This window comes from Carlito syrichta, unplaced genomic scaffold (assembly GCF_000164805.1).
Source record: "Carlito syrichta isolate Samal-C Ts95f unplaced genomic scaffold, Tarsius_syrichta-2.0.1 Scaffold287885, whole genome shotgun sequence".
NCBI classification, from domain to species: domain Eukaryota; kingdom Metazoa; phylum Chordata; class Mammalia; order Primates; family Tarsiidae; genus Carlito; species Carlito syrichta.
The window spans coordinates 72,949-96,111 of NW_007231981.1; the positions used below are offsets into that span (position 1 = coordinate 72,949).

The 23,163-nt window shown below is 41.1% G+C and overlaps 1 protein-coding gene across 1 annotated transcript in view; it reads right to left on the bottom strand.

Moving 5' to 3' along the window:
* Positions 1 to 3,299: 3,299 nt before the first annotated feature.
* Positions 3,300 to 23,163, bottom strand: part of AMOT (angiomotin) — a 66,105-nt gene continuing 46,241 nt past the window's right edge. Inside the window, exons 9-14 of the mRNA XM_008053114.2 lie at positions 17,352 to 17,501; positions 16,395 to 16,585; positions 8,229 to 8,351; positions 7,223 to 7,455; positions 5,290 to 5,991; positions 3,300 to 4,956 (exon numbers count right to left, since the gene is read on the bottom strand). Coding sequence (XP_008051305.1) covers positions 4,859 to 4,956; positions 5,290 to 5,991; positions 7,223 to 7,455; positions 8,229 to 8,351; positions 16,395 to 16,585; positions 17,352 to 17,501 — 1,497 coding nt within the window. The 3' untranslated portion in view covers positions 3,300 to 4,858. The remainder of the gene's footprint in view (positions 4,957 to 5,289; positions 5,992 to 7,222; positions 7,456 to 8,228; positions 8,352 to 16,394; positions 16,586 to 17,351; positions 17,502 to 23,163) is intronic.

Genomic DNA, 23,163 nt, shown 5'->3' on the forward strand with positions numbered 1-23,163 from the left:
CTTCTTGGAAACTAAGTCCTGTCACCCAGGGCTCTTCACTCAAATACCAGGGTGATTGCTAGTAACGTAGAAAGTGTTCTCAGACAAAGCCATTTACATTTGTTTTCCTCCAATAAAAACCTTCTTGTAGGATAAGATGGGGTGGGAAACATCTCTATCTTTTCTGCAACTATGTAATTGATATAGGCTGTGCAGAATGCTTATCTCAGGAGGAAAGGTCCGCAGGAAGGGAGATGAAGTACCACGCAGATACCAGATCAGTTATGAAACTGGATCATGTTAATATCTAAGGATGCTCCTACAATGTGATCTCACACTTTTGAAGGAGCACATGCATTTTCTTCCCACGAGTAACTACTCGTTAAGAAATGTGCATAATATATTTCTGAAAAGTATGCTTTGCAAAGCTTTGACAGAAGTTGTGATTAACTTAATTTCATCCTCTTTACCCCAAAAAGAGGGAAGGCTTTAATCCATAGTTTCAAAGCACTCATAAATATGGAGGGAATAAAGCCCAACTTAAAAAAAATCAAATTTACAGTTGAGTGAATTCTAGATCCCCACCTGATTCCTTTCACAACACCCTTCAAGTCTATTTCACTGTGAAAACGCGTCATTTCAAAGTCCTTGGGGATCCTTGCCTCATGAGTCAGGTTTGGAACACCCTGGTAAACAGGAGGCACAGAAAGGGCAGTGTAAAGGCAGCCTTAACATTTTCAGTGAAGAGCCAACTTGTTTGTGGTTTTGATTTGCTTTTAATAACAAGCTCCCTCAACCAAAACTGATGAATTGGCATCAGAACAAGGGTACAAAAGGAATATCAAGGGGCCTTCCAAAATGCTAACCAGAGGATGAATCCTCTGCTTTGGGTGGCCATCATTTTATCCCTAGGACCCAGGAGATAAAAAGATGCAAAGCTTTTAATATATGCTGCCTGAGTATATAAAGAGACTGATTAGAGCATGTGGCCTGTGGTGTTGTCTTAATGCTTTATAATCTATAATCACATTCCATACTTCAAGCAAATGCAAATTCTGCTGCATGCTGCCCTTGAAAGGCAATTTCACTGCATACTGAATTGAAAGTAATCACTGATACAGCACAAATAAAGCCTCTGTCGGGTAAACACCAAAGCATTTTCCACACGGTATTGCATTTTAAAATAGCTAACTTTATTGTCAGTGAAAAGATAGGCACAAAGTGGATTTAAACCCGCTTAACTTTATTGGAACTAGCTCAGTTGATTACAGAATGGGGTCACAATCATTAGGGACCACATACATTTTAAACCAAAGGCGATTCTTCTCTAGCCATCTGCCAACCCCAACTATCCATTTTACAAACACATGCCATTAATCACAAGAGAGGCCAGAAGGAGGTTTGATGGCTCCATGTAACCCATCGTTGCTGTTAGAAAAAAATAAACAAACTCCCAACACTTGTTCTACTGATGATGGATGGCACTTGGAAGATATATTTCCAAGGATCATGGCAGGCTGAAGTTGGTGGCAATTAGCCCACAGCTGATGCCTTCCGTTGACAACATTTTCAGTAAGAATGCACACATTTTAAGTAACATATTCCACATGTGAATGAGCAATTGAGATAACAGGAGATTGTACGGCTAACAGATATAAGAATATACTTTATCAAAGTTAGTGCATAAGTATACACTTTAAGCTGCCGCATTGTGAGGGTTTAGGCTCATCATAAAAAGTAGTTTGTACAATCAGTTTGTTCATTTTCCAATGGCTATACCCACCCAACAGTGTAACAACAAAAAGAACATGACGGGTCTTTGGGTATCTTTCCTATGGCAGATAATTCAGGTTCCTGCTGTCCTGTCACCCTGAAGCTCAAAAGCAGCATTGAAAGTAAATCCTTCATTAAGTCAACAATCAAGATACATAATTCTAAAAGAAAGCTCAAGCTACTTTAATTTCCAAAAAGACTGTTAAGAGGAGTTTTATATCAAGTGAAGTTTGTTCTAATGAAGTTTTCCTGTACATGGGACATTGGGGTACAACTGAATTAGAAGGTCCTCAGAGACCACCAGGTAGTACAAATTAAGACAACAAGGTCATCCTCCTGTCCTGAGGTGCCAGCAGAATGCATAGATAGGTGGGAGTCCAGGATCATCCCCCAAATGTTACATCCACAAAACTGTGAAAAGGTAGCTAACTTAAGATTTCTCCCAGAAACCTGAAAATTTTTAAATGACAGCTAGTAGAGAGCTTCTGAAAAGGCTGCAACTATCTTCTCTCTAAGCACAGTACACTGACATGATCTTCTTCCCTCTCTTAGATGTACAATGTTATTTTAGCAAATTACCTAAGATTGAAAAAGGAGCAGAGAGGGACTGCCTCTGGTGTAAGAAGAAGACAGAGATGTTCTGGAAAGTTTGAAATAGTACTTACCTAAGAATGTCTTCCTCTCCCCAAAACACGAGTCTAAAGAGATGGCTGCTACCACACAATGTGGAATGTATGATATTTGTCACCTTACAGAATGTGATTAAAATCATGACTCCCAGAGCCAGCAAAAATTCTGGCAATGTGTTATATCCATTAAAGGAGTAGATTAAAGATCTATTTTTATTTATTTATTTGGATAGAAAGTAGCTCTTCTGAAGTTTGCTATTTGCTGTTTCTACTATATGAGTTTTTTCTCCTAACTAAAAGGTAGTATACATGAGTTCTAACACAATTTCACTTTTAACATCTATCTGAGATTCACTTTATAAATGAGGACTAATGTGTATGTAAAATGATCACTTCATTATTGAAAATGTAAAAAGACTGGCTGAAAATTGCATCATCTTCCCTTTTGTCTCTACATACACACACGCGCACACACACACACACACACACACACACACACACACAAACACAAAATAATTCCTTTGGAAGGTAATTAAGAAAGACACAATTCCTATACTCACAGAGGAACTCCGTAAGATGATCTGAGACACCCAGTCTCATAGAGAGAAGTGAAATTGATTTCTTAGGGGGACATTTCATGTGATTCATTTAAAATGCCGATCAGAAAAGTGAAAACCTTATACAAGGCACTGAAGGAAAGGCAAGATAAAAATTCAGTAGTGTGTCAAGATAAGACAAACTACTCAAGTCAGAAACATTTTACAAAATATGTGAAGATGATTTTTCATAAAATGGGCTTTTTAAAAATAAGGGTTTCCCAAAATAAGCATGGTAACTGGCAAAATGGACAGTTGGGCTGTGTGACCTTGAGAAAGTCATAGGACTTCTCCAGGTCTCAAATTCCTCATCACTAAAATGAAAGGGTAGGGCTATATTGTTAAAGTTCCTTTCTGCCACTATGGCTCATGATGTAATACATCAAGCCTACTCTTCTATTAATCTGGTTTCTAACTAACACATCCCCAAACCTCTACTCCCCCCACCCTTACCTAACACCCTCCCACTCCCCTCTCCTTCCCTATACCCCTGAAAACTGATCTTAATAATGCTATCTGCAAATTTGTCACCTTAATAAAGGGCAGAGAGGTGACACAGGACAGGGACCTGTGGCAACTGGCATCCCTCTGTGTCACTGGAGGCAGCCCTACGGCAAAGCTTGGAGCAATTGCCTCTTTTGGTCCCCATCTACATGCACATTTCCTGCTGCTTCCCAAAGGTATTCCAAGATGGAATCACTGGCAGTAAGAAGAGGTAGTTGAGGATCCTGCTACAATCAACCTCTTCCCTGGCCACAGCATAGTACTTTGGGCTCTGATGCTATTCCCTTGGAGGTGATAGTCAAAAATGCTTTTAAGACATATGCTAAGAATTTGGGAAAACAAAACAAGTTATTTCAAAGTAGTCACCATAAATTCAAAGCATTCAATTTGTCAACAAAGATGCTTCCTCATTTTGCAAATGATTGGCAATTTGAGACTAGTAACCCAGCTAGTGAATCTGTGCTGTAAAAAAAATAAACACTAAGCTGATTGGTCTTACAAAAGTCAAGTGATCTGTGTCCACTGCTACATGCAGACCACAAATCTGCATATAGTACCTCCTGTAACTCTCCATCAAGGCCTCTGATGACCTAACTCCCTAAGAGAGAGGAAATTGTGCATCACTCAGTTAATTTACTCTCCTAGCATCTGAAAGCAATATATTAATTATCCAAATGAATAAATTACTCCAGAGCATATGTATGAATTATGAACCTCCAAGAGGGAACCAAAAGAATCCACTCACAAAGCACCACTGAAATGAAGACAAACACAATCCCCTGGGGCAGGGCAGCTGAGAAATTGGTAGGAAAAAAAGCTCCAGCACCCTTCCACACCCCAATACCCCCTACCCTTTCTCCAGCTTACATAGCTCCTAAAACTATTCCCTTTCGTAAGCCTGAGACGAGAGCTTTCTCTGGCTGCTTGCTAGATAGTAACTATACAAAGCAGCACGCGCTCAAATTCTTTCTGGCTTCCCACTTCTGAACTACATGTTACACACTGTCTTCCACACATACTGTGCTCTTCAATAAAACATGATCTGGAATACGGAAATTTTAAACAAATTTAAGCACATTGAAAAACATTGATGTATAGCCACCTGTTGACAGTCCCAGTATTTGTATAAATCCAAACAACATACCTTAGAGCACATTCTGATTAATCTGTCATTCAAGGTACTCCCTAAGTATACCAAAATAGACTGGAGTTCACATGGTATTACTTAAGTAGTACATTGTTCCAATAAAAAGCTGTCCCTTTAAAAAAGATGCCCTCCCCCCAACCCTTGTCCTCACCCTCAAAATAAGAACAAACCAAAGGGGAAAATGATTAAAAGCATTCTTGCTGATAAACTGCAGCTCTTGATCTGGCCATTTAGATGAGATATTCCACCATCTCTGCATCAGGCTCCTGTCCCAGGATCTGAATGGGAGTTTTTCTTTCCAGAGTATTGGAGTGGAAAACAGGGCCATCTAAATGGAAATAAGGGGTTAGTAAATGCTTAGGGACAAGGTAAAACCCCATATTTCTAGAGCTAGAGCACTGGCTCCCTCATGAAGCCAATCGCAAAGTGAGATTTGCCTGCTGCCCCCCTCATTGACTGCTGCTGGGAGAATGGCTTCTACTCATGCCTGTTCCCATATAGGTGGATGAGAAATCATTTACAGACTCTCTTCTCTTCTCTCCTCTTTAGATCATGAAAAACTCACTCCAAATGACCAACTCTGCCCAAACAGCAGGCACTAAGAAATAAATCTGCATTTGAGGGCAGAACCAAAAGCCACCTGCCTGCAGGGAATTATTACCTGTCTTCTCTGGATTGCAGGTCAAACTTGAAATAGATGAACGATGTGGTCCAGAACTGGTAGCTGGACTTGCAGGAGCCTCAGCCTGAGCCAAAGCTGGAGTTGGAGCTGGAACCAGAGTAGGAGCCACAGCCGGAGCTGGAGTTGGTGCCTGAGTCTGAGTTGGAGCAGAAGCCTGAGCCGCTGCTGGAGCCGGAGCTGGAGCGGGAGCTGGAACCGGAGCCGGAGCAGCTGGAGCAACCTGAACAGCAGCAGCAGCAGCAACAGCAGCAGCAGCAGCAGGAGAGGGAGGAACAACAGCAGCAGCAGAGGCAGCAGCTGGAATCTGAACAGCAGTAGCTGGACAGACAGCAGCAGCAATAGCAGCAGCAGTTGCTGGAGATGGGGCAGCAGCAGCAGCAGCTGGAGCAGCAGCAACAGCAACTGGAGCAGCAGCTACCATGGTAGTGGTGTTGGTGGCAGCGGCGGCAGTGTTGGTGGCAGCGGTGGCAGTGATGGTGGCAGCAGTGGCAGCAGCAGCAACTGGAGCAGGAACAGAGATGGGAGCAACAGTTTTGTTGGGTTCCATTCCACGTTCAGTTTGGGTGCTGCAGTCTCGGCTGCCTGTCTTGGAGTGAGCCGAGAGCAGGGGAGTTGAGGGTGGCACAGGTGAGGGTGTGGAAGGGACATACTCAGTACGGTAGTCTCCACCCAGGAGAATACCTACAAATAAAAGAGGGAAAGAGGTTAGAAAACAATAGGTTGTGCAAATCCAGACATCTGGTTTTTTTTTTAAGCAGGATTTATTGAGAGGACAGAAAAGTTCCCTCAGTGGGAGGGGACCCAAAGGGATTGACTAGACATCTGTTTACCTCTTCTCCCTTGTAGGAGTTTAAGAGAAATTGTAATATAATGTGTCTAAATTCTTTATTTTTTGCCTCTAGTGAACCTAGGGATCCATTTGTCAGGTACTTCCCACTATGCCTAAAAGTTTCTTTCATACTTGGAAGATCCTTTCTGATCCTCATTATGTGGCTCCCAGCACAATGTATGAAACTTTAAGTGTCCTGGGTGTCTTTTGATTAATTTTTCCAATGGTGAGTTCCACTGATTTGTCAGAATTCTTCTACGCAGGCTCCACTTACACATCATCACCACACATCACCAGAGAATGGGAAAGGATTGGATGAAGTCTGTTGACACAGATGAGTGTAGTGGTAACTTTGTGATCTGGGATTCTGACAATGACCATGGTCCCCAAAATGCTTACCCTAACCAAAAGATACTTCAAGTGTCAGCGGACCAAGAAATGAATTAAAAACAACAAAAAAAGCTGAAATAAATAAATAAATAAATAAATAAATAAATATAGCTTGCTCCCTCAGGCTCTAAAAATGTGCCCTGTGGGATTTTTATTAGAGGGGGAAAAATGGACAGGAATGGAATTAAAAAGTACATTCTGTCCTCAGAGCATTCTGGTAAAAACAAAAAAAAAAACAAAAAAAAAAACAAAAAAAACCTGCCACCCAGCTGTATTTAGCTTAACTAGAACTTTGGGTTCTCCCATTGTACAGGAGGAAAGAACATAGAAATACTGGAATTTTGAATGATACAAAGGTCACATGGGCTTTGGACAAGACACAATCCCACATGACAAAGGTCAAATCTGATAAATTTTGAAAGGAAATTGAAGTTATCTCCCTTCCTACCCAAATAGAATCCAGAATTCTTATCCTCTCAGGCCTTGGCGTCAATCAATGTCCTCCCCATGAGACTTCACAGTGTGGAAGGACTCCTGAATATGCATCTATACTCTCAAAAGTGAAAAAAATCAACCTGGTACGTCTTCCTCTTTAAAACCTCGACTATCTTCCCTTTTCCTCACTGCAAGGGTGCTTATCTCATGGCTGTCTATCAACATGTGACTGTAATTTTCCTTATTTACTGTCATTACCTAGGCTCCCCTTCCAGCTCTTGTCATCCCTCTTCTCTTCCATGATGGGGGTGCCAGTCAGGGTGGATGAATGGGAGAGCAAACCTGCCCCAGTATTGGAAATTGACATCAGTGACTTTGCTGGCCGCATGGAAGACAGCTGCTCCGTCTTACTCGGTTCCTTCCGTGAACGCTGCTGGAGTACTTTGATCATGGCATCCTTCTCAATAATCTGTGCATGAAGGGTCTTAATCCTAGGAGCCAAAGACAACACACAATGACCTTATTGCTGCTTCTGTGTTTTAGTCTCACTGACTACATGGACTTGAGCTCCCATTATCCTTGAGACTAACGATGGTCTAGTTAAGTCCCAAGATGGAAGGCAAAGGATGGTGTGCTACAGTTTTTTTTAACGTCTTTCTGCACACCCAAATGAACACAGCAGAGCATCCAGTAACTTTTGTTTACATCTTAGGAGGTAACAGTTAAGTACTGATGGAAAGAAAGGTTTAATATGAGAGAATGTAGTGTACTGCAGTGAAGAATTTGACTCAACAGAAAGAATGTGTTCAATGAGAAGATGAGATGGTCCATGAATCAGCCACAAACTCCAGATAATAAGTACATGAATTTATAAGAGGCATCAGGTGCCCTACCTCCCCATTTGAGTGGATGTTCTTTTACTGAGCAATCTGCTGTATCACAGGGGTGAGGTGCAGTGCTAAAAGAAATACTCCTGAGTGCAGATGCCAACAATTCAGCTCCGGCAAAGGACAGATGGAAAGGACAATTAGAAAACACAGGAGGACAGCAACCCTACTTGGAATTAGTTCCATGGTAATGAGAATGATCACGGTGAAGGTCATTGCATCTCACACTCTAAGTGACAGGCCGGCAGGGGTGATGGTGGTGGGTAAGTTGCATGATCAGGTTTCCTTGTGAATAAAGATATCTGCTCTTTCCTTCTGACCTATCTGGTCTCTAGAGCAACTTCTCAAATCCATCAGGGTTTAGATTAACATTTTACCTGCTCTCCATGTCAAGGCAACGCTTGTTGGCCATCAAGATTTCTTCCTCCTCCTTCTGGATGCGAGCTTCCAGAGCTGTGTCATAGCTGGTGTTAGGAGAGTGGCTGATGACTGTCGTGTCTCTGGGAAGGAAATAATAAGTGATGATGATATGAGAACAGCAAAATCAATGGATGCTATCTTCCTGTTAAGAGTCTTTTCTGAGAGGTCCTAAGTAGAAATCAGTCTTATTCGAATGGTTGGTTTTTGGGTGAATAACTGGTAAAAGCCTTGAAGACAAAAAGGTTCTGCCTTCAGGGTAGAAGAATAGGCTATTAGTATCAACATGGATGCAAAAGTCAGAGATTTTTTTGAGATATGCACAGGTTTGCCTTCAAAACTGGACAACCTCCAAAAACCTTCCAGCAGACAGTCCCTTCAAGTTTTTAGATTATGGCCAAGCAAAAGGAATAAATATACATTTCCATTTTATTCTTAGGACACTCATCAAGGGGGAAAGGTTAGACTCTGAAAGGAAGTCAGAAGGTATACTAAGTAGCTTATTGCTACAGATGACTATTTTAACTACATCTGAGTGCTAGAAACAAGCAATAAACATGTCAACAGGTAAGATCAGGTACGGCATGTGAGCTAACAAGCAGGGCATCTGAGTCAGTCCCACTGGATTCCAATCTAATTTATATCTGAAACATTCGAGCACCAAATCGATGAGTCTATCCTAATGAAGTGACTGTTCTCTTGCCAGAGTCCCAGTTGCATAAAGGACTATCATGTTCCATCTGAAAGTGTCTCAGACCATTAACTCAAAGACCAACTAATAACAAAAACCGTGTGCATGTGTATGTGCGAGAGAGAGAGAGAGAGAGAGAGAGAGAGAGGAGGGAGTATCAGGATCAGGGAGAATACTGATGTAATTATATTGGTCTTAAAGGAAATCAAACAATAGGCTAAGAAAACAATGAACTGGCACTGCTTCATTATACTTCCTAAGAAAATGAGGATCTGTGGGAGAACTCCAGGCATATTTTCTGCTGGCAGCTAGCTATTTTCTCTTAGCTTTGAGATTGTGACCAGTGCAGATGGGGGTGAGATGGCAAGAGAATAAAGAAGCAGAAAGTTAATGTTAAGACCAAGGTATTTTGGTGAGTCTCTGTAAACACCTGTTTCTCAAAATGCTTGCCCCTCATATGCAAGGTTGAAACCATTTATGGTAATGATGAAATAATCGGAGAGCAAGAAGGGGAAAGAATACAATGGCTCTCATCATTTGCTCAATTCTAACTATTTTACCATCTCAGAATTCTATACTTTCTCTACTGTAATTTACTTGCTTATAGTCCTACTGGGTACCCAAAGGAAGCAGCATTTATGTAGGGCTCTGAGCACAGGCTCTGACTACAGACAACATGGGGTTTAAGGCCTAGCTTTCCCAAGTACTCTGCCACTAACAAGCTCTGTGACCTCAGAAAGTCAATTACATGCTCTAAGTCGGCCTCCTCATATGCCAAATGGGAACAGTAATTGTACCTTCATCTCACAGAAGATAGAATAAAATTATATATGTAAAAACATAGTGTCAGGCACAGTAAAGGCACTTGATAAAGCTACTATTAAGAGAGAACCACATAGGTAAAAGGATACTAACATACAAGAGATTATGATTTGAAAGAATTCCAGCTCTTGGTATACTCTTGGAGGCAATTCCTACACTGCAGAGTTCCAATGTGACGGCTGGGGCTTTAGAGCCAGGCCTCTTGAAAAGTGCATGGTGTCTATGGACACTGGGGACTTGAGCGTACGGTTTGTCACTGGGGGAACTAGTGCTGGCCTGCTGCCACTTTCATTGCATAAAAGACCATTTTGGGGACTCAGAGCTCCGCCAGCTAATTGATATGGACACTGTGAACTCCTCAGGAATGGAGCCTGAAAATGTGGGGCACTTAGTGAATTCTACAGGGCTGCCAGGACAGGCCTCAGCATCAATCTTCCTTCTAGAAGAGTGGGGCTGAGGCAAAAGAAACAAGCACAACATTTGAAGGAGCAATTTGACCTGCTACCTTCTAATACTCTGGGACTATCCTTAACATCAGAAGAGAAATGTTGGGTTACAATAAAAAAACAAAACTTGCAAACCCCAAACCGTGTATCTCTGAACTTGGTATCTTCCATCTCAAATTCTTAAAAACAGTTTGTTACTTTGTTTCCTTTCTCCAACAAAGTTAATCCCATCACATTGCTCAAACTGTTCATTAAAACGTCGCCATTAAGCTCCTAAATAAAACATCTAGTGGCCTTTTAAACTTCAAGGTCATTTTTCCCTATCAATAGCATGCTTTTGTTTATTTAATATGTGAACTCTACCTAAGTGGAGCCCTGTGTTTGAAGTTCCCGGGAGCCTGAAGAGGAGAGAGACATGGATAAGAGTACTACCTGACTGCAGGAAACTTGCAAGGGAAGTAAATAATTAACTAGTACAGGAGTCAGTTTGGACTTTATTCCAACAGGCACTGAAAATTATTAGAGCCTTCTGAGGGGAATGAAATGATTTGAGCCATTGTTTAGGAAGACAGCATTATCTTTTGCAGAAATGTGATGGCAGGATCAGAGGAGAAATACACTAGAATCAGGCAGACTAGCCGGTGAGGTGATTGTAATGATCCCAGAAAGAGATCATGAAAAAATGAACAGGTGAAGTCTCAAGGGAAATGGAAACAGGCTATAGAAGGCAGAATTGATAGAACTTGGGGACTACATCAATGTGGGTCTTAGGGAAAGGGAAGAATGAATGAGAAGATTGTTACTACTAACTCAATGCCTAGGAAATATGGTATAAGGTTTGTTGTGAAAAGAACCCCAGGAAAGGTTTTCTGGAAAGTGCTGTAAAGAGTTTTGATTTTAGGTACACTGGACTGAAAGTATCTTAAGAACAGCCATACAATAATATCTAAGAAATTGTTGGAAATTCTAATTTTAATCTTCAAGATGCTAGAGTTATTATTACAGTTATTATCATTGCTATTATTACAGAGAAACTACAGCAGAGAACAATATAACTAAGAAAGAAGGTAGAATGAGAAGAAGGCAGAGAATGGAAACTGAGAAATGCCTACAATAGGGAAGAAGATAAACGTGTGACAGGTATGGATAGCATCAACCTTCTGCTTTTCCTTTCTTTACTTCCTCCTTTCTGGGATTTACTTCACCCAAAATAAACATGAAACATTTTACGTTCTGAGAAAGGTAACAACCTGATTTAGTAAATGCAAACTGAAAAATTACAGATGCGTTTTATTGTTATCCGTTTGCTGTTGTTCAGAAATAAATTCACCATTCGTGAGCTGAAACTAAAAATGTGTGTTGCCAAATTGGGTCTTCCGGGAATGAACAGGGACTCCTATTCGGTAGTAATTTCACTTCATCTATATTAAGCATCTACAGAGGACTCTCTAGAGACACAATAATAAGGAGCCTTAATCAGGCCATATTATTAAGATTATTCATAATATTTTCAGGTGACTAAATAATAAGCCTCAAATAGTATCTTATTGAACAGCTAATTATCCCTATTTCACCATCTTTGAGCTACACCATATCTAGAAAACAGCAGAGTATAGCAGCAATGGTGACAAAAATGTCGATTTAAATTCTAGGTTTCTGTCATTTAGTGGCTGTGTGTGATCATGGGCAAATTATTTAATCCCTCTATGTCTCAGTCTCCTGCTCTGGAAAATGAACAATAGTATTTACTTCAGAGTATTGTTACAGGGATAAGTAGTAGTAAGTGCAAATTTCTTAGAAGAACACTTTGTATAGTAAACACAACACATGTTTGATTACTAAAATAAATAAATTTCCTGTTAGCCCTTTGAACAAGACAAATATTTTAGGTATCAAATATTCATTTTAAGTATACTCCCAAAATCATTAACATTTTCTCTCTTTCCCCCTTTTTCTGGGCCCTCTTAACTTTTCATCAGGTAAAACTGACCTATGTGTACAACTGACCAATATCAGAGTTGCTATATCTGATGTCTAGGTGCATCTCAGAAAAAATGGCAATACCAGCACTTTCCATATGTATTAAAATGCCTCTTCCTGGACACTCTATGGCTAAACACCTAGTTTTCGTACCTTGATCTTGTCTGAAATCATTGCATTGACAGCATTCCTTTTGTCAACAAGTGTTTCATAACATCAAAGTGTTAGAGGGGAATAAATAGACCACCTAATATATATCTTCTCACCTGAGACAAAACACTTGCTTATTCTTATATTAAAATCTGTATTTTATTATTTACAATGGCCCAAAACTGGAAACAATTCAAACGCCTACCATCAGGTGAATGGATATATAAAATTGTAGTACATTCATACCATTACTCAGCAATAAAAAGGAATTAACTATTAATATATGCATCAACTTGGATGAATCTCAAAATCATTATTCTGAGCATAAAAAAGTAAACACAATATTATTGCTTTTATATGCTATTCTAGAAAATAAATTACAGTTTTATGACAAAAAAGCAGATCGGTTATTTGCTGGGACCAAGTGGGGGAGGAAAGGACCAAGTTCCAGGGGCACAAGAACACTATAGAACATGTCCTCTATGGTGATTGTGGTAGTGGCTACAATATTGCATAAAATTACCAACACGCACCAAATGATACACTTTATTATTTTTTTAAATTAATTAATTAATTATTTTTGAGTTGGAGTCTCACTCCATCGCCCAGACTGGAGTGCAGTGGCTGCTCCCAGCCACCGCAGCCTCGACCTGCTGGGCTCCGGCGAACCTTCCGCCTCAGCCTTCCAAGTAGCTGGAACTACAGGTGCACGCTATCACGCCCGGCTAGTTTTTGATTTATTGTAGAGATGAGGTCTCGCAAAGTTGCCCAAGCGGGTCTCGAACCCATGGGCTCAGGCAATCCACAAACAATACACTTTAAACAGGTGATTTTTAAATGTGTAACTGATACCTTAATTGAAAAAATATCTGTCTTCTACAACTGCCACTGATACTATCTAAGCAAGATGTCCTAATTTTGAAACCTGTCATTCACCTATGCGCTATTAGGTTTAGAATATATTAAGTTTGATCCTAGCAGAATACATAGAAACCAAGAAGGTCATTAAAATGTGGCACTAAATTTAGGAATTTAAGTTTTTTATTTTATTTTATTTTTTGAGTTGGAGTCTCATTCTGTCACCCAGACTGGAGTGCAGTGGCCGCTCCTGGCCACCGCAGCCTCGACCTGCTGGGTTCCGGCGATCATTCCACCTCAGCCTTCCAAGTAGCCGGAACTACAGGCGTGCACTACCACGCCTGGCTGATTTTTGATTTATTGTAGAGATGAGGTCTCGCCAAGTTGCCCAAGTGGGTCTCAAACCCGTGGGCTCAGGCAATCCACTCACCTCAGCGTCCCAAAGGCACGGGATTACAGGCTGAGCCACCTAGCCTGGCTTTAGTTATATATTTAGAAATCTTGCCCTTCCTGCTGTCACATCTTCCTTTATCCTTCCTTTTTTTTCTTCCTTCCTCAAATATATTTTGAGTACTTTCCATCTGCAGCTTATATACTAGTACTTAAAAATTACTTTAAAAAAGAAAGGCCAGTGGCTCATGCCTATAATCCCAGAACTTTGGGAGGCTGAGGCAGGAGGATTGCTTGAACCCAGGAGTTCAAGATCAGCCTGGGCAACATAGTGAGACTTCATCTTTACAAAAAATACAAAAATTAGCTGGGCATGGTGGTACGCATCTGTAGTCCCAGCTACTTGGAAGGCTGAGGTGGAAGGAATGCCTGAGCCCAGGTTGAGGCTGTGGTGAGCCATGATCATGCTACTGTACTCCAGCCTTGGCGACAGAGTGAGACCCCAACTCAATAAAAGAGCAATTATTTTTAAAAATATATAAAACTTTTTTACCACAGAATAAGGCAAAGGGCAGAACTTTGGTCATGCCAACATTTAAGATAGAGAAGAGGAAAAGGAAAACAAGCAGACAAAAAGAATGAGAAGAAATGTTGGAAAGAAAAGCAGAAGAGCTGACAAGTTTAAAAGTAAAGTTTTCTGAGCATTTCTTCCCAAATTTAAAATCTCACGAAGAAAGAAAAGAAGCAAAAGAAATCTCCATGGCAGAACCAAAGAGGCACTAACTACCTTTGGGAATGTAGTATAATTCTAGGAATAGAAGGATCTGGGAGGAATCGCTTAGTTCAATTATCTTATTTTACAAAACCGTGAATATAGTTTATCTCTCAATCGGTCCTGTGGATTGGATTAGTAGCATGCAAGAAAGACATACAGTTCTGATCCAGAATGTTCACCCGTGGAACTCTCAGAAGATATTCCTTCTAGGTATGAACTGGCTGTGTTTTATCATATTAACTAATAAGCATGCACATTTTGCCAAAAAAATAGGATTAGATGAAAACTTTATACCTGATGAATTACATGTATTCTATTTAAATTAAGTCTACATTATGGGAGCCAAAAGATTATAAAAATCCATCTGGAAGTGGGCTCCCCGGGGACTCAAAGCTTTAAAGGGAGGAAAGGAAAAAGGATAGTAGTTTATAGAAGACTCCCTAGTGACAACCCCTTTGCTTTATTGCACTTAGACCTGGAGTCTATTCTGAAGTCAGCACCAAGAACCCTAGCTTTCTAGTATTTTCTCACACTGCAAACACTTGTGTGCTGTATCATTCTAAGCTTCTGCCCAGAGATGACAAAATTACCCTGCAACTCCCCACCTCCTAGTGACGTATTTTCAGTGTTAGGGTTTCATGAATAACCTCTGAACAAGTCATGGACACAGGTGTTTCTTTGGGAGCCAGCAGGTAAAATTACAATTAATTTTGCTCCTAAACTGTCTACAAACCTTGAGCTCGTGTTCTGGCACAGCTGAAGTTTCTGTGCATTTTATATTGGGCATGTTTTGCTCAGGAAACAAGGCCAGGTAGACTTAAGCCAACGAGGACCTCAGAATCAAGCTACAGGCAGCTTCAATATATTTAAGGTATAGGGAACATCTGGAGACAGGTGTAAGACGAGAGATGTAAGATGGCTTCTTAGAGAATCAGAGCAGGTTTATAAAGCACTAGTTCAGCTTTTAAAGCATTGGCCCTTCCCACCTCTGATTTGGCAACAGAAAGACTCAAAAATAAATGTATTCACCACCCCCTCACACACATATTCCAACCCAAAGTCTGGCAAGCGCTTCAGACTCTGCCAGTTTACCACATTTAGGAGAATGTCAAAAACAATACTGTGGTTTTTAGTAACTTTCAGGATAGAGACCTACCTGGGTGCAATATGCTATAGCCAGCCATAGATACCCCATTCCAGACCAAGGATCTGTCTGTTACCACCACAACCCAAGTCATTGCCTGATCTGAATTTAGTTTTTGTTGTTGTTTCTTTTTTCCCTTTCTTTCTTTCCCAACTGATGATTATGAATATCAGCAAGATAAACAACCAGAATAAAAGCAATTATTTCCTTCAAAAGACAATAATTATTCTTATAATATAAAAACAGGAACAAATAAGTAGCAAAATATAAAATATCCTCCTGTCACTCTCTCTCTACTAGATGGAATGTGACTGCTTATATGTGATGAGCTCATGCAGCACACAGATAATGCAACCTTCAAATATAGACCTTCTCAAAGGGCAGGAATGGATTCATGTTCAGCACAGCCTTTGATATACCTTGGACAAGCGAGAGCTATCAAATGGCAGCAGCCACTCCTGAGTGACATTTAGTTTCTGAGTGGCATTTCTCTGGAGACGTTCTCACTCCAGTCTTGGGGCTAAACAACCTGCAGGTGTGCCTGAAAGAACCTGTGGCTCTGGTGAAGGATGTGTGCAGACATTCTTCTGATCCCATCAGCCATTGTTCTGGCTCCTGAGGAAAGCCAAACTATGATTCTACTATGCTCATACAGCAAATTTCATTTTAAAATCCCTAATCCTCTGTCCCCACAGTCATTCAGTCCCTGCATAACCAGATTAAAACAAAAAAACAAAAACATGCTTAAGCAGCAATTGAGGAAACAGACTATTAAAGAAAATAAAACACTGGAAGATCTATGAATCAGTGACCTTTCAGTTCCTCCCACTCACACCCTTCAAGTAATGGCCTTGTCAGCTAACTACTTACCTCTGAGCAGCCACGGTTGCAGCGGCATCTAGAGCAAAATGTCTCATCACATTCTCCTCCAAATACTTCTGCTCCCACTTTGTCATATCAGCTTCCAGGGCCAAGATCCTCTCCTCCTTCTCCCGAAGGAGCTCCATCAGTGCAGCAGCATTATATTCCGAAACGTTAGTGGGCTGAGAGCTACCCTGCCGCTGTGGGGGCAAATACCAAGACCCCTCAGGTTAGTTAAAGAAGAACCATGGTACCTGAGTGCCACTGGAGAGCCCCTATTCTTGGAAAGGATCACTACTCAACCTAATTCTGTTTAGATTCTGAGTCAGAAAGAAGCAGGGATAATTCAGATTTCCTTCTAAGGCCACAGGACTTCCTATCTTGGGCTTGAATGTAAGATTCCCTTGGTCAGGAAAAGAGCCTGGCATATCAAATTGTCATGCTGCTCAGAAAGTGGATCAATGAGTTAAAAACTGACGTTCCTGCCTGCCAGTATGGTACACGACAGAAACAGAAATTTTAAAAATCTAGGATTTAGTTCCTATCTTGCCCCTAACTTGTGGCCATCTTTAGTGACTCATGCACTCTTTCCTGGATCTTGATTTTTTTCCTCATCTAAAACTGAGGAGTGCTGTGACAGATAATTTATAAAGACCATTTACAGTTCTAAAACATGAAGTTGTCTATTTGTATAGCAGCTTTACTCCTTATAGTGTCTACTATTTCTGGGGTTCATGTGCAAATAAAAGGTGCTTATAGGATGTATCTGAACTATGAAACTTAGGAAACAGATTTCATATTTCCAGTTGAGAGGCTATCAGGAGTAAGATCAAGTGAAGCACAATATGTAAAGAGAAGCAAACGTGTGCTTTTGGTGTTTATGTCAAATGCCAGGAGGAAAACAAGCAACCAGGAATAACCTCATTTGCTTTCTTTTTTGCCTTTATTCCCTCAAGTTCTGCATACCTGCTGGATTCTGAGGGATTCCAGTTCCCTCTCCAGCCGTGTCCGCAGACGGTGCTCCAGCTGCTCACGTTTTTCACATGCTGCCTGGAGCTGGACAAGGGCCTGCTGCATCTTCTCCACCTTGTCAACGTACACTTGCTTCTTTTTCAGCTGGAAATCCAGGTTGGGAGATTTGCAAGACAGAAGGAAAAAGAACAACATGGTCAGTTACACAGCCCCTAAATCCAGCCTTGAGTTTAGATCTCATCCTATTTTAGAATACACCTCCAAAAAGGAAGGAATGGTGAGAAAGTCCTTCATGATAAGTAGCAGGCTACCTTGTACTGCATATACAGAGAATCTGAAGAGGGATACAAATGCAAAGTACCTTATTAATCTCTTCCTCCTTCCTTATCCCTATGTTATTCCCCAAGTCTGCTCCCATAGGTACCATTGATCTTAGATGGCAAGTTTTTTCAGGTTTTCCACATAAGCACATCCTCACCTCTAGTCTTCTTCACTCTAATCTGGAATATTCGGGGGAGGGTGTATCTTATTCTAATTATTACAGTAGAGAAATGCTTTAAAAAGGAAGGGATCTTCAGGGAGAAAGGTTTGATTTGGTATAGAAAGGAAGCCTATCCCCTTTTATGTAGCTGTCTCCTCTCCAAGTGGGAGAAAAAGTGTAGTCAACTGTTGAAGGTATTAGGAGGCCAGAATTGTCTTTTTGACGTCTGTGGTCCTGGTAATCACCCAATAAAAAAACATCACTGCTGTCCTGGAAAGTTTCTACTTCTTAGAAGTAAAGTAGTCATGCAGTGGTTCAAAAGTCTTTAGTCTCCACACTGCCCAGCACTGCCTTGCTAGTTTTTTTATTTAAAAGACCACAGGTATTTGTGACTTCTACCACAAGCCTGAGTTGGTGACCTTGAGCTGTAGTCTCTCAACTTTTATTCTGGAACCTTCAGAATCCTTAAAGACTCAAACTAAATGAGTCAAAAGTAAGACTAGGGGGCATGGTGGCTCATGGCTGTATTCCCAGCAGTTTGGGAAGCAGAGGTGAGAGGATTGCCTGAGCCCAGGTGTTCAAGAGCAGCCTGAGCAACTTGGCAAGACGTCATCTCTACAATAAATCAAAAAATCAGCCAGGTGTGGTGGCGTGTGCCTGTAGTTCCAGCTCCTTGGAAGGCTGAGGCAGAAGGATCACTTGAGCCCAGCATGTTGAGGCTTTGGTGACTGTGAGCATGCCACTGCACTCTAGCCTGGGCAACAGAGTAAGAACGATGACTCACCAAAAAAAAAAAAAGACTGAATGAAACATGATTCATCCCTTTAGCAAGCCTATAAGCCATATCCAAAAGCAGGTTGGGAATAAGAATATGAGTTCTTTGTACCCCAAATAACTTGTAAGCCAAATCCTGGCTTTAAGAGAATAAAAGAATGCGGAATATATCTCAGAGCTCTTTAAAGAAGACATACATACTCTCAGCACTAAAGAAGATAGAAGAAAATACAGCCTTACCACCTTGTTAGCAAATATGCAGATTATTCTTCTCATAATACTTGTGGGGCACCCTCAGAGCTAATAAATCAACCCACAGATTCATTTTTATAAGCAGAAACTATTTCATGTGGATCACAGCTGTTATTAACCTTCTGATGGAAACAGGTTAGGGATACCTTCACTGCTGAGACTAATATCTGAAAATATTACTGATAACCTGGTCAAAAAAATCAGGAATCAAGCTCTGACTTTTCAACAATCCCCAAGCTCTTGAGTTACCTAGGTAGATAACTGCAATGTAACAAGTGACCCACTTTACTGGTGCTGCCATTTAGGGAAGGCCAAGCTGGCAGGACCAATCTGACTCTCCACTGCAGAAACCAGGTAACTCCTTCATGGTAATGAGGCCAAATCGCTGCTCTCTAGAATTTCCAGTCAGGTAGCACTGGTATGTACTGGTGGGGAAACTTTCCTTGTCTTTCAACAACTGTCTCCCTCCTCAAATTAGAATTACTGAACTTTTTCTAGGCAGAAACCTATCTTGTATTTCCCTACCAGGCCTGTGGTATGCTTTGCCTAGGTAACTGGAAAACAAAAACTTTTTCAACTTTTTCTGTACTTTCTTGGCATTTCCTTTCATCCCAGGCCTAGTTCAATCTAGCTGTGTAAAGTAGTTGAGGTGAGTTCAAAGCCTAGATTTTTCTATCTATTAGATCTTTTTCTAGGAAATAAAACAAACAAACAATCAACATACTATTTCTCTCAATAAGCTTAAACCTTTCTTCCCGGGGTATGTGACTATTTGTAATGACACTGACTAGGGCAACCAAAACTTTAAAGTCATAAATGCCTCTGCCCTCCTATTTGCTAAGCTTTGAAAAACTGGAAAGAAAGAAGGAAACATCTTCTATCCTTCACCTTTTGGGTTCTATAATCCTCATGAGCTATTTAAAGTTGAATGCATTTATTTGTGACTCGCTCTGAAAACCCCAAGGGAGCAGTGCAGTGCTAATGCAGGAAATGTTAACTATAATTACTAAGGCTTACAGCAGTTATACTTAAAGGCAATTAAACTTAGATAGCATGCCGTTCTTGCCCTGATGGTAAAGTACTGCAATATAAGCTCAGAAAACCGAAAAATAAGCAGTACAAGGCCATGTAGATTTTTCCATGCACTGCCTTTCTTGAGAAAGGAAATCTAAATATCCTAGCAAAAGCAATCCCAGTAATAGAAGTCACTGAGCCAACCCTCTGGAGGAGAAAAGCAATAAAGGTCAAGGGAGTTCTCCAAATTGGCTGAAAATAGGCATGCAGATCAGACAAATTCCACAAAGCAGGCCAAAAAAAAAAAAAAATCCCATTCTGGTTTGCCAATAGGATGGTTTTTCAAAGGTACCAGGGCCACAGTGGCTGGCATAATTCTCCCAGCTTCTTTAAAAGGAGAAAGAGTGCAGCTAATCCATGAACACTGTGATCACCCAGGAAATGCTTACTTTCTAGATCAACTGAGGTAGCAAATGACACCTCTTGGATGCAACCAATGCAAGACTTTACATATGCAATCACAAAGCCAGTAATCTTCTAAGTTACATAAGTTACATATTCTATGTTTTCTAGATTCCATCTACATGTAGAAAGGAACAAAGATCTATACAGTTCATTAATTCCATTACTACCCTGGATATTATGTTCCTCACTTTTACCTTCATCATGATGAATCACAATGTACCTCTATAAGGATCAAATGAGAACATTAAGTGTTTAGTAGAGTATCTGGTACAAAAAGTACTCAGCTTATTTGTTCTTTTTTAGAAAAATTAATACCAAGTCATACATGTTTCAGTCCTGTCAACTCTGAACACTCACTCCAGATATCCTTGACATGGTTCTCATTCTCTCAGGAACTTTAATGATCACATCAATGTCTAATAAAAAAAATAAAAATATAACCATTTTCCCACAGGAAGACATATAAAACTAGACCTCAAACACTTCATGCTGTTAAGCTGCATATATCTTTATAGGGCAAAGCCATTTATGGGAGATACAATTAGAAGCAACCACTGAGTAGCTGCAAGGACATCATATTTTCTCAAATGACACAGCTTAGGGGGCACCTCAAGTTTACGAGAAAGAAATATTTTACCTAGGATTAAAGGCATTGTTTAATTAAAGAGACCCTTAGGCAGAGCTATTTCTCTCTCTTTCCCTGATATACAGTGATATACATGTCAGATATTTCTATCTGACAGCACAATAAAAGGTAAAGAAACAAGGTGGTAATCAGGCAACTTGGGTTCTAGCCCTAGCTTTGTTATGAAAGGTAACTTGCTTCCCTGTTCTCAGCTGTAGAGTCCCCATTTGTTTAAAAAACACGAAGAGGGTTTCAGGAGTCAGAATACCAAAATGGTCAGTAGCAGGCCAAATCCAGCCATGTCCATTGATTTATATATTGTCTATGGCTGCTTTCTAGTAACAATGGCAGAGGTGAGCAGATAGACTTGCAACTGAAACCGCATGGCCCACAAAACCAAAAATATTCATTATCTGGTCCTTTAGAGAAAAAGTTTGCAGGCTGGGTGTAGTAGTTCATGCCTGTAATCTCAGCATTTTGGGAGGCTGAGGTGGGAGGACCACTTGAGTCCAGGAGTTCAAGACAAGCCTAGGCAACATAGTGAGACCTCATCGCTACAAAAAACTAAAAAAAAAAAAAATTAGCCAGGAGTGGTGGTGCTTGCCTATAGTCCCAGCTACTCGAGAGGCTGAGGCAGAAGGATCACCTGAGTTCAAGAGGTTGAGGCTGTGATGAGCCATGAGCATGCCACTGCACTCCAGCCTGGATGACAGAATGAGACCCCTACTCAAAAAAAAAGTTTGCCAACCACTGGAGAGATTTTCAAACTGTGTTCCAGAGTCCTAGTGTTTTGTGGAGATGCTTATGGGGCCATTGTGGCAGGTAGGTTGTACCAAATGGCTCTTTTTTATGCGCTTTAAGCATTAGGGTTCTATATAAGACATCAATGAAAAAAAGATTGCCACAGCTGTGTGTGTGTGTCTGTGTGTGTGTGTGTGTGTGTATTCATATTCATTTTTGTTGTGTGTTTTCTGTCTTCTTTAAAAACTGGGGCTGGGCTCGGTGGCTCAGCCTGTAATCCCGTGCCTTTGGGAGGCTGAGGTGAGTGGATTGCCTGAGCCCACGGGTTCGAGACCTGCCTGGGCAGCGAGACCTCATCTCTACAATAAACCAAAAAATCAGCCGGGCATGGTAGCGCATGCCTGCAATTCTGGCTACTTGGAAGGCTGAGGTGGAAGGATCGCCGGAGCCCAGCAGGTCGAGGCTGTGGTGGCCAGGAGCGGCCACTGCACTCCAGTCTGGGCGACAGAGTAAGACTCCAACTCAAAAAAAAAAAGGGCCTCCTAGCCAGGTGCAATGGCTCAGGCCTGTAATTCCAGCACTTTGGGAAGCCAGGGCGAGAGGATGGTCTGAGCCCATGGGTTCAAGACCAGCGTGGGCAATATGGTGAGACCTCGTCTCTACAATAAATCAAAAACTTAGCCAGGCATGGTAGTGCACGCCTATAATTTCGGCTACTTGGGAGGCTGAGGCGGAAGGATTGCCAGAGTCCAGTAGGTCAACACTAGGGTGACCATGAGCATGCTTCTACACTCCAACCTGGGCGATGGAGTGAGACTCCAACTCAAAAAAACAAAATGGTAGGGGGGGGCCTCCCATCTTACTTTAGTCCACCACTTTTTCACACTTGATGCTTCAGTACAGTTAAGTAATTTAAGGTTCCTGAATAACCCATAATATTTCACCCCTCACTGCCTTTGGACATGATATTCTCTCTTAGGAATGCCCTGTCCCACAAGGTTTTAAGAAGGTAAACACAGATCTCAGATGATCAGTCAGAATCTTTCAACCCCAAAATATTTTATGAATCCCAAAGTCGCCTTTTCACCTTCAACACTGACCAATATCCAAGAGGGTTAGGCAAAGTGGGATCCTAGAATTCTGGATAGGCACATTCTTGAAGGTAAAAACAAAAGTTTTGTTTAGTTTGTGTGCATATACATGCAAAAGACACACCATATAATGTGTGTACACTATAAGATCTTAGATGATGTTGGGAGCCAACATCTATAGCTACATGGCTGAGGCCTGTAAAGGCCCATCTGGAAGATCGCCTCTGACATAGGATATCAGTTATACCTATGATATTGGCGGGTGATTGGTGACCAGTGTGCATACATGGCAGTAAAACTTATAAGTGAATCTCAGTACACTTGATGGAAGGTGCATGGCGGAATTGTTTCTGTCTTTCTAAG